Source organism: Scardinius erythrophthalmus (genome assembly GCF_964197995.2).
Source record: "Scardinius erythrophthalmus genome assembly, chromosome: 2".
NCBI lineage: Eukaryota > Metazoa > Chordata > Actinopteri > Cypriniformes > Leuciscidae > Scardinius > Scardinius erythrophthalmus.
Genome location: NC_138222.1, coordinates 54,177,579 through 54,189,935, shown reverse-complemented (window position 1 = coordinate 54,189,935; position 12,357 = coordinate 54,177,579). Strand labels below are relative to the sequence as shown.

At 35.7% G+C, this 12,357-nt stretch overlaps 1 protein-coding gene across 1 annotated transcript; it reads left to right on the top strand.

Annotated features, from left to right (window-relative positions):
• The first annotated feature begins 252 nt into the window (after positions 1-252).
• On the top strand, positions 253-8,998 carry zfta (zinc finger translocation associated). Its single transcript, XM_081352392.1, has 5 exons — positions 253-670; positions 1,794-2,285; positions 3,923-4,270; positions 4,880-5,323; positions 7,231-8,998. Exons 1-5 carry the CDS (start codon positions 544-546, stop codon positions 7,713-7,715), a joined length of 1,896 nt encoding a protein of 631 aa, XP_081208518.1. The 5' UTR covers positions 253-543; the 3' UTR covers positions 7,716-8,998.
• The last annotated feature ends 3,359 nt before the right edge of the window (positions 8,999-12,357 follow it).

Here is a 12,357-nt window from a genome sequence, read left to right as displayed (position 1 = left end):
AAGTCTATTTTATCCCATTTTATGATTAATGAGTTCATTAAATATTAGATTGTGCGTAGAAAATGCATAACTTTGTTTACAATCGGGTGTAAAATACAATATTAAGATAAAACAGAACAAAAATGGGCCCCCGTGTTGCACCCGTCACTACATAATAGCCGCTACTGTCTCTTTAAATTTACCCAGGAGCCCCTAAAGGAGCCCCAGGGGCCCCTAGCTCGGCTCTCCACCCTGAAGACAAGCAGAATATCTAAATACAATCAGGAGACCGCCTAAAGTCACCGACCATTTGACAGATCTTTCCTCCAACTTCGATCTAAACGCGACGTGTATCGTCACGCAAAGTTAAGTTTACTTAAAGCAAAAAGCAAACAGCGGTGAGGCTCCAGTGCAGAGACAGGCACTGCACACACTGTAATGGGCGAGTGCGTGTTTCAGATATTTAGTCAACCACCCGACGAATGCATCTACGAAATCCTCCGGTTGTGACATTTCTACGTACAAAGAAGCGAATCCTGTACGTTCAAATAACACAACACAGGTATGGATGAAGCGGAGTCCAAAGAGTCGGTGCACAAAGCTGAGCAGACAGAATCTCGCTCATTAATACTAAAAGCTGAGGAAGAGGAGGCGACAGCGCGGCGGGGACACTTGGGGGATCTCTCAGCAGGTAAATGTTGTGTTAAGCATTTAAGTTTTACCATTAGATCGACAGCTCCATGTTTTGAAGCGTTAAAACCCGTGACGAACAATAGCAGGCAGAGGCATGGCCCCTAATCTTTCGGGCTCCACTATAAACAAAGGCAAAATAACCATGCTGCAAATGAGTACGCGATGCGCTGTCACCATCTAGCGGGTATACGGCGGTACTGCAGCCACGCCGCCGCCCCCTTGTTGTGCTCAAAATAAGGCCTGCGGAGTGAGGAAATAACACACTTTCACTTTAATATTCATTTACACTTATTATAAAATTATGCTAAATTATTAGTCGCTTTAATATTTGTCTTACATGAAAATGAATTTCAATATTTTCAGTAACAAGATAATGGTAAAATTAAAATATGATTGCTATTATTATTATGATTATTAGTAGTAATAATATTAATAACAACAGCAATCATAATAGATAAATTGTAATAATTTGAATATACGCTGACCGATTATTTATAGGTTTATGCACAACATTGGCTTTAATATTGATTCATATTCATCATGATGATCTATGATATATATGAAGTTTCTGCCTATCAGCAATAATATTAAAACTAAAATACTACTACTACTGCTAATAATAATTTTAATATGTGCTGACAGATATATGCAAAATCTCTTAAATATGCATTTTATAGTCATCATGACAACATTTTTAAAATTTGTATATTTTACAATATAAAAATAAATAATTTGCATATTTGTCTAATCATTTTTGTTAGCTTCTCTTCATTTGCAATATTTGAGAATGGCTTTTAGCCTATCAGCAACAGTCCTATTTATTTATTTTTTATTAGGCAAAACCATACAAACTGATACACTAAAGCAAATATATGACTATTTAAGTAATAATAAATACATATTTTATGTCCAATACAACATATGGAAAGACTTTATTAATGTTTATGCACTAAATGCGGGCTGGTGAAAAGATATTTTCACTGTAATATTAATCTCAATCATTATGAGTATTAATATTTATTTGACATTTCCCTATAATTGAAAACAATGTCATATTTTTGATCATATTTGATATTACCTTACAATTCATCAATGACACTCTCTTTTTGTGTCCTCCTCAGGTCAAGAGGACGTGACCAATGGTCTCACATCTCATGATAGCCGGGAAGCTCCAGTCGCCTCTGTTTGCTCTCCAGGCACCAGTTACTGGTGTGTCACTGAGAACACAGACACCCCTTTCCTTCTGTCCCCCATCCCAGGACCATCCACGCAGGAACCCCCTCCATTTAAGCTCGCGCCCGGCCGAGACCATCGGCGCTATTACCATGAGTACTGGCGCAGCGAGTACCTCATGGACTTCGACCCACAGAGACAGGGCATGATCTGCATGGTGTGTGGCAGTTCGCTGGCAACCCTGAAGTTAAGCACCATCAAGAGACACATCAAACAGAGGCATCCGTACTCCCTGCTGTGGACCGAGTCCGATAAGGACGTGATCAGGTCGGGATGGGAGAGTCATTTGAGTCGGGACAACAGCCAGAGGCCGTTATGCCCCGATCCAGATGTTCCTCCAGAGTCAGAGGAGATTTTGGATGTGGACAGGCACTCCACAGGTCTGTGCTAATATTTTTTTGTGCTTCTGTATGTTTTTGTCAAGCCTGAATAACATGGAACCTCACAAAACATGTCTTGAGGTTAGAAAAATCAATAATAATAAAATCAATAAATAATATAAAACAATAATTTATATATCAATAATAATATATAATATTAAAATTATAATTTTACTTGAAGAAAAATATATATTTTTTTAGAAACATTAATTTTTTTTCCAATCTAATATTATTTCTATAATATTTATTATTATAAATTATGTAATTATATTATATTATGTAATCAATTATAATTATATCATGTTCCATATATTTTTCATGACAATGCAGTGTTATTTTTGTATCATTTGAGATGCTAATATTGTTTTTTTCATATTATTAATTATTCGTTTTTATTTTTATATTTTTCTGGTTTTATTAAATTAATTAATTTTGTTGTATGTTTTTGACATTTTTATGTCATATGTCTATAGACATGTCTATATCGTTTTTATGATTTTTTTTTTTTCAGTTTTAGCTTTAGTTATTTTAGTACATCAAGTTAAACTAAATGAAAATGATAAACTGAACTAAAAATAAGTTTAAATGTTTGTATATTTTATTTTATTTCAGGTAACAAAGATGTTTTTTTAATGTTTTTTTGGTCGCCTTTTATGATTTTTATTAACTATAATAACTCAGATACAATGTGATTTTTATATTAAATATTAATTATAAATATTAGAAACAATCATATAGAATTCTAGAACTATATATATTACATTCAATTACATATATTACGTGTGTGTGTGTGTGTAATTTTATATTTTTCTAGAATTTAGTTTATACATCAAGGTAAAAATATTTAATATTTATTTAATATATTTAATTAAATAAAATCACTTTGTCTGGGCAGGATCATTTTCATTTCTGTGATGTGAATTTTTAAATGAAAGGTTAAAAACTAAAATGTTTAAACATCTGGATGTGAGAAATGTGATTGAATGTAATTAAATGTCACAATGCAAAAACCTCAATCTGAAGCTCAAAATGCAGCTTTTTTTATTACATAACATTTAATTTAGATTCATTTACTATTTTTTATTCTCTTTTTGAGATGTTTTCTTTTTTTATTGTATTGTGCTTTGAATGTGAGAAAGGCATTTTATAAATAAAAAATATATTTTTTATTATTACTATTATTATTTTAACATTATTTTACATAAGTCCCCCTGTAGTCAATAATTGTATCCCTTAAAACTCATCATTGATCACCAAAATTACATATTTAAACACAAGCTCTACACCCTTGCTTCATTTAGTATGCAGAACTTAGAATTTAATATATTCCTTCATTTAGTATATGCATGCAAATGAGCCCCGCCTCCACTCACTCACACCAGCTCAGAGATCCACTCGTTGACGTGATTGGTTACAAGGTAGTTTGTGACGTCAGAAACACCAGCGATTTCAAAGTGTGTTTTTGAGACTGTCTTTGGTTCACTGCAGTTTTAAAGAGAAAATACTCAGCAATGGTGTTGACTTATTGTTGAGCATATTAAAAACACCACATATACATATAAACAACATTAAAAGCTCGATTTTCACCACAGGGGGACTTTAAGATTATTTTTAAACCATTCTTCGTGTCGTTCTAGGCAAGCCTGGTGGTGCCGTCTCTCCAGTTCCTCAGGCCCAGTCTGGGTTTAGCAGGCTCACCCCATCCCCTCCAGCCTCCCCTGTCCAGGACCCCGCAGGACCCACAGCTCAGGTGATGGAGCGATACCTAAACGACTCGCTGCACGCCTGGTTCCGCCAGGAGTTCCTGATGGAGTACCAGGCGGAGGAGGGCCGTCTAGTATGCATGGTTTGCAGCTGTCTGTTGCCTTCTCTGCACCTGGATCACATCAAGAGTCACATGCTGGATCTGCACCCCAACTCTCTGCTGTACACCGCTGAGGAAAAGCACTCCATCCTGCAGACCTGGGCCAAGATGCACGGTGAGGGTAAGAGACAAAACCAAACAGAGGAATTCAAAAGAGTTTGTGCACTAAATATACTAACTGAATACTATTGTAAATAATAGGTTAAAATATCCCTAAAATGTTGTGGATTAACTGCATACACAATGTGTTTAACTGTAAAATCCAATTAAACAGAGGACCAGATAAATGTGATATTGTAGATATTGAATAAAATATGTAAAAAAAAAAAAAAAAAAAAAAAAATATATATATATATATATATATATATTATATATATATATATATATAAATTATATATAAATCTGTTATCAAATTAAGCAATTCGGGATAACAGGTTAGACAATACTTTTTTTTTTTTTTTTACTATTTGGAATCTTGGGTCTTCTGTAAATATACATAAATTGTGGTCAAATGTCCTATTGTCTTTGGCTAAATGTTTTTTTACAGTCTTTAACAAAGATGCAATGCTTCCAAATATCCTTTTTTTTAATTTCAGAACAAGCAAAACAAAATAAAGTTTAAGGATTTGGTCAGATATTCGACATGCTTCTGTGAAACCTGTTTAATTAAAAAAAAAAAAACTTAAATTGAATACATGTCTTTTTGCATTTCTTTGTTTTTGTCATGCAGAATCGCACTCTTTACAACCTCAGATCAAATCAGAACCACTTACCAAAGAAATAAACGTAGATGGTTCAGCCTCCTTCCTCCCTCTGAACGTGGATCCCATTCAGGGAAACTTAGGGAGTTACTCAAGAGGAGATGAGAATCCACCAGACACTGGCCAGAGATCACAGTCTCTACCTTATTATCCCCGAAAGAGAAGACTGAAATACGGCAGCCCCTGGCGTCTCCGCCTGGATTATTTGGTGGCGTACGGTCCTCCGGATAACCCGCTCTGCTACTGTATGGTTTGTTCTGAACACCTGCCTGTGCCGAGAGTCAGCAACTTCCGCAAGCACATCCAGGAGTGCCATCCGGAGACAAGCGGCCTCAGCCGGAGTGAGAGAGATGCTGTGGTCAGCGCCTGGACGAAGGAGGAGAACATTGACACGGCCACACTGAAAGGGCATGGTGAGCGCAGACAACTGTAGACACATCAGATGTAGAGGAATAATAGACCAAAAACCAACTATCAAATTAAATGCCATATTGACCATTTTGTATTAAAAGAAATAAACATCAGAAGTTAGAACCAAAACATCAGTTTTGTCTTCTCCCATAAAAAAATCTTTAAAGTAAGATTACTTTATCTGAGAAGAAACATGGATTCTCTGAAAACTAAAGGATATTTAGCTTCTGAATTAAATTGACCTTGTTTTAAGGATGTAGAGATATTCAAGATGTACTTGATCATAAAAATATGTTCATCAATGTCCTTTAAATTACATATTACATATCACATTATACTGTGTGTTATAGGCTAAAACCACATCTCTTTCCTAGTGCTTTCAGTTAGCCATAACTAAATATTTTTAGCGTCTAAGGCAAATTTATCTAGTTTTAAGCATGTAAATATATATTTAATAAACTTAATCACTAAAATATGATGTAAATGTATTTTAAATGACATACTACATTATATTCCAGAAGCTAAAAATAGTAATTTATCTTGTGCTTTCATTTAATCTTTGCTTAGCAAGCTAACAGCTTGGAAACTAAACTGGTGTATCTTGTTTTAAGGATGTACAGATAGATGTATATTATAATATATATATATATATATATATATATATATATATATATATATATATATATATTAGGATATACAAGATATATACAAGATATATTTTATATTAAAACATTATATTCCAGTAGCTAATTTATCTTGTGCGTTCATTAGCCTTTGCTTAGCAAGCTAACAGCTTGTAAACTCTATCTTGTTTAAAGGATGTAAAAAAATTCAAGATGTTCTTGATCATGAAAATATGTTCATCAATGTCTTTTAAATTACATATTACATATCACCATATTCCATAAGCTTAAAACAAATAAAACATCTCTTTCCTAGAGTTTTCAGTTAGCCTTCGCTTCGCAAGCTAACAGCTTGAAAACTAAAGATTATTTTGCTACTCAGGTGAATTTATCTTGTTTTAAGCGTAGGCTATATACCAAATATAATTAATCATAAAATATGATCATTAATGTCTTTTACATGACATACTACATTATATTCCAGAAGCTAAAAATAGTCATTTATCTTGTGCTTTCATTTAGCCTTTGCTTAGCAAGCTAACAGCTTGTAAACTAAACTGGTGTAGGCCTATCTTGTTTTAAGGAGATATTCAAGATATACTTGATCATGAAAATATGTTCACCAATGTCCTTTAAATTACACATTACATATCACATTATATGTCATTAGCTAAAAACAAATTAAACATCTCTTTCCTAGTGCTTTCAGTTAGCCTTTACTTGGCAAGATAACAGCTTGAAAACTAGCTTCTCAGGCTAATTTATCTCATTTTAAGCATGTAAATATATACTTAATCTTGAAAATATGCTAATTTGTCTTTTAATTTAAATAACATATTACATTATATTCTAGAAGCTAAAAATAGTCATTTATCTTGTGCTTTCATTTAGACTTTGCTTAAGCTAACAGCTTGTAAACTAAAGCTTATTTAACTTCACAGGTAAATGTATCTTGTTTTATGTAAAGATATTCATGATGTACTCTACTTAATAATGAAAATGTTCATAAATGCCATTTAAATTAGATATTACACTAAAAATAGTCCCACATTTCTCTTTCCTTGTGTTTTCAGTTAGCCTGTGCTTAGGAAGCTAACAGCTGACTAGCATAGCATAAACTGGTTAAGAAAAGTGTAAAATTGCTTATCTCTGATGCCAGTGTTACTGATTATGGATGAACTAAGTGTTAGTTTTGCATTGTGAAAGGAAAATCCTGTTATAAATCAAATATCTTGTTTAAAAGCAATAATGTTTCTCTTTTTTTTTTCTTTTTTTTGGAACTGAAGACTCAAAAAGTGGCCCTGTCACCACAAACACAGCTGTTGACACGCAGGTGTCGCCTGTGAAATCCACAGAGCAAGGAGGTGAAACAGAAGACAATAATAGCACAAATATCACACCATCAACACAGACGACTGGGCGGCACAGGCACTACCCGGGGAAGGACCAGCGGCGCAATTACCAGGCCCGCTGGAAGATGGACTTCCTGATGGATTACGACTGCAGTAGGCATGGCTTGATCTGCATGGTGTGTGGCGCTACGCTCGCCACGTTAAAGGTCAGCACCATTAAGAGACACATCCTACAAGTGCACCCACACTCGCTGGACTACAGCCCGGAAGAGAGGCAGCTGGCCCTGCTTTGCTACAACCAGATCTCTGTGCACTTTCATTCGGAGGACTGTTTTTCGGGTTCCAACCACGGCCATAAAGAGAATGCTAATGGTAACGCTTATGTTAATGCCGAATGCACTTCGAGCCAGAGCACTTAATTGAAAGAAAAGTTGTTGGGATGAGTTTTTGACATCCTGTTTTTTGTTTTCCTTCACTCAGGAAGTTTGCTGCGGGGTTAAACCAATTTTTTTTTTTTTTTTTTGAAGGATGTGGCATTCCTTTGTCTCTAACAAAGTGAATTTGTTTGATAAATTTAAAAAAGAATATTTATGCTTGAATCACTTTTGAAAGTGCAACCAGTGTCATTTAAAAAGAATTTATGTAGTTCCCAATAGGTGATTTTACTGAACTTATATTTTCTTTTTCCTGTGGATAAGCACTCTTAAATGCATTTGTACATTCATTGCTTTTTTTGTTGACTGTGGCAAGACTGTTACTGATTTCGCGCGCTTGGCATTTTGCATGATGTCACACATTACAGTGGACGATATTATTTTACTCACAGCACTTAAAATGGGTGTTAGGTACAAGTTTTTGGGATTGTTACTTAGCAATCACAGTGGGAGAATAAAATCCATGATTTCAAGTACCATTTTGTCAATCACATTTTGCCATTTTGAAAGAAAAAGCATAAATATAATATATGATTTATAATGTTAATGTTATATAATATTGGTTCAGTTAACCAAAAAGTTATATTGAAATAAAAAAACTTATGAAATTTCTGTTTAGGTAAAGTCTGGTTTCTTTTGAGCGAGATCCTTTTCTCAGGGAGCAGGATTTATTCAACAGTAATTTTCTGTTACTGTATTTGTTTCTATAGTCAGCTTGAATATTGAATTTAATCATAAAGGTGCAATTAATTTCAAAATGAGACTATGCTGAATGGACGGATAATGCATGCATGTTCTAACCATTAACACTTCCTGGTTGCATTTGTTTAAAGATATACTGTCCAGCATGAAATGGTCATCAACAAACACTGATTTGTTACGCCTCACATAGTTGCACTGGACATTCACATGTTTATGACAGACAGTCATAAAGGTTCAGTTCTCTCTTTAACTCTGTACAGAGTGAACTGAAACTCATGATGTGTCAGCATTTTCAAGGGGTCGACATCACATGAGGACAACCTCTTCTTTTAATGCCATTTTTCTTGACCAAATGCGTTTTGGAAGCACTTTATGTGTATATCCCTCACATCTTTATATGGAGATTCCTGTAAAATCACACTCGGACACATCAAGAATTACACACAAGTTGTGTCCACATAAAACATACTAGATTCATCAGATGTATATATGCACACTTCTTATTTGAATATTCCTTTTGAGTTTCTCTTGTCTCATTCATTGCAATAAATAATATATGTCCATTCTATTGATATGGAAAGCCTAATTCTTTAAATGATTACTTGAAAACATTTCCATTCATTTAAATCATGTTGTTCCCTCCTGCAATAAAAAAAAATACAGTAAAAACTGTAATATTATGAAATATTAATGTAAAATAATTATATGATATATTTGTATTATAGTCTATCATGTATTCCTGTGATGCAAAGCTGAATTTTCAGCTTCATTACTCCAGTCTTCAGTGTCACATGATCCTTCAGAAATCATTCTGATATGCTGATTTGCTGCTCAAAAAAATATATTCTTTTATAAAATGTGTTATTATTATCAGTGTTGAAAACAGCTGTGCTGCTTCATATATTTTAAAACATTTTTAGGACAATTTGATGAATAAAGTTCAAAAGATTTAAAATCTTTTGTAAAATTATTAATGTCTTAACTGTCACTTTTGATAAATGTAATGGATCCTTGCTAAGAGTATTAATAAAAAATTATATATATACAGTGAGGAAAATAAGTATTTGAACACCCTGCTATTTTGCAAGTTCTCCCACTTAGAAATCATGGAGGGATCTGAAATTGTCATCGTAGGTGCATGTCCACTGTGAGAGACATAATCTAAAAAAAAAAATCCAGAAATCACGATGTATGATTTTTTAACTATTTATTTGTATAATACAGCTGCAAATAAGTATTTGAACACCTGAGAAAATCAATGTTAGGGCCAATCTCATTTCTCTGTCTTACCCCTTCCCCTACCCCTTTGTCTGCGTCTTCCCCTTGCCCTTCGATACCGAGTGAAGGGGGGTAGGGGGAAGAATGTTTCTCTAAGAAATGAGACACCACTCGATTACAGTTTGCGTCATCTTCCCTTTCCGCTAGCTGGCTGCTACGTCAACAGAGGCGATACGCGTTGACATAAACAAACGAAGATGCCGTCGTCTCGGGTTGTGATATCGATTGCCTGGTCTCTCTTTATCTTTGCACGCTTGTGTGCCATCAGTCAAAGACATTGTTTCATTGTATTTAACGGCGGCGCCGGCGACACCATAAGCAAAACATTAGCAAACGGCAAATAGCGCATAGCTGCTAGCTAGCGGTTAACTAGTGATTCAAAACAAAAACATTACAATTAAAACCGCTTGAACGTTTTATTAAAGGTATCATAAAACACGAGTGTCATTAAACTGCTGAAAATACATACATTTGTGCGACTCACTTCTGAGAAATTCCTACCCCTCTCTTTCAAGTGTGGTCCTCCGCAGACTTCGTTTCAAGGGCTATGTAGCCCTACGCCTTGGCCCTAGCCCTTAATCAAAATGAGAATTGGGACGCCACTTCCCCTCACATGAACGCGCAAAACCGAGGGGAAGGGGTAAGAGTAAGGGGTAAGACAGAGAAATGAGACGCAGCCTTAATATTTGGTACAGTAGCCTTTGTTTGCAATTACAGAGGTCAAACGTTTCCTGTAGTTTTTCACCAGGTTTGCACACACTGCAGGAGGGATTTTGGCCCACTCCTCCACACAGATCTTCTCTAGATCAGTCAGGTTTCTGGGCTGTCGCTGAGAAACACGGAGTTTGAGCTCCCTCCAAAGATTCTCTATTGGGTTTAGGTCTGGAGACTGGCTAGGCCACGCCAGAACCATGATATGCTTCTTACAGAGCCACTCCTTGGTTATCCTGGCTGTGTGCTTCGGGTCATTGTCATGTTGGAAGACCCAGCCTCGACCCATCTTCAATGCTCTAACTGAGGGAAGGAGGTTGTTCCCCAAAATCTCGCAATACATGGCCCCGGTCATCCTCTTCTTAATACAGTGCAGTCGCCCTGTCCCATGTGCAGAAAAACACACCCAAAGCATGATGCTACCACCCCCATGCTTCACAGTAGGGATGGTGTTCTTGGGATGGTACTCATCATTCTTCTTCCTCCAAACACGTTTAGTGGAATTATGACCAAAAAGTTCTATTTTGGTCTCATCTGACCACATGACTTTCTCCCATGAACATCCAAATGGTCATTGGCAAACTTAAGACGGGCCTTGACATGTGCTGGTTTAAGCAGGGGAACCTTCCGTGCCATGCATATTTTCAAACCATGACGTCTTAGTGTATTACCAACAGTAACCTTGGAAACGGTGGTCCCAGCTCTTTTCAGGTCATTGACCAGCTCCTCCCGTGTAGTTCTGGGCTGATTTCTCACCTTTCTTAGGATCATTGAGACCCCACGAGGTGAGATCTTGCATGGAGCACCAGTCCGAGGGAGATTGACAGTCATGTTTAGCTTCTTCCATTTTCTGATGATTGCTCCAACACTGGACCTTTTTTCACCAAGCTGCTTGGCAATTTCCCCGTAGCCCTTTCCAGCCTTGAGGAGGTGTACAATTTTGTCTCTAGTGTCTTTGGACAGCTCTTTGGTCTTGGCCATGTTAGTAGTTGGATTCTTACTGATTGTATGGGGTGGACAGGTGTCTTTATGCAGCTAACGACCTCAAACAGGTGCATCTAATTTAGGATAATAAATGGAGTGGAGGTGGACATTTTAAAGGCAGACTAACAGGTCTTTGAGGGTCAGAATTCTAGCTGATAGACAGGTGTTTAAATACTTATTTGCAGCTGTATCATACAAATAAATAGTTAAAAAATCATATATTGTGATTTCTGGATTTTTTTTTTTGATTATGTCTCTCCCAGTGGACATGCACCTACGATGACAATTTCAGACCCCTCCATGATTTCCAAGTGGGAGAACTTGCAAAATAGCAGGGTGTTCAAATACTTATTTTCCTCACTGTATATATATATATATATATATATATATATATATATACACACACAAAACCAGTCACATGTCGCACGGGTATATTTGTGGCCACTTATACATTGTATGGGTCAAAATTATCAATTTTTCTTTTATACCAAAAATCATTAGGATATTAAGTAAAGATCGTGTTCCATGAAGATATTTTGTAAATTTCCTACCGTAAATATATAAAACATTTATTTTTGTGAGTGAATGAAGCACAATCGCGAACATAAATGGATAACTTTAAAGGGGATTTTCTCAATGTTTCGATTTTTTTACACCCTCAGATTCCAGATTTTCAAATAGTTGAATCTCGGACAAATATTGTCATATCCTAACAAACAATACCTCAATGGAAAGCTTTCAAAAAATTTCAAACAATTGACCCATGTGACTGGTTTTGTGGTCCAGGGACACATTCATACATACATACATATACATACACTCACCTAAAGAATTATTAGGAACACCATACTAATACTGTGTTTGACCCCCTTTCGCCTTCAGAACTGCCTTAATTCTACGTGGCATTGATTCAACAAGGTGCTGAAAGCATTCTTTAGAAATGTTGGCCCAT

Excerpts from the sequence above, each read along its gene's own strand:
- zfta (XM_081352392.1), top strand. The coding sequence starts at position 544 with ATGGATGAAGCGGAGTCCAAAGAGTCGGTGCACAAAGCTGAGCAGACA. Across the intron at positions 2,286-3,922 it reads TGTGGACAGGCACTCCACAG|GCAAGCCTGGTGGTGCCGTC; the intron begins GTCTGTGCTAAT and ends GTGTCGTTCTAG. Across the intron at positions 5,324-7,230 it reads GGCCACACTGAAAGGGCATG|ACTCAAAAAGTGGCCCTGTC; the intron begins GTGAGCGCAGAC and ends TTGGAACTGAAG.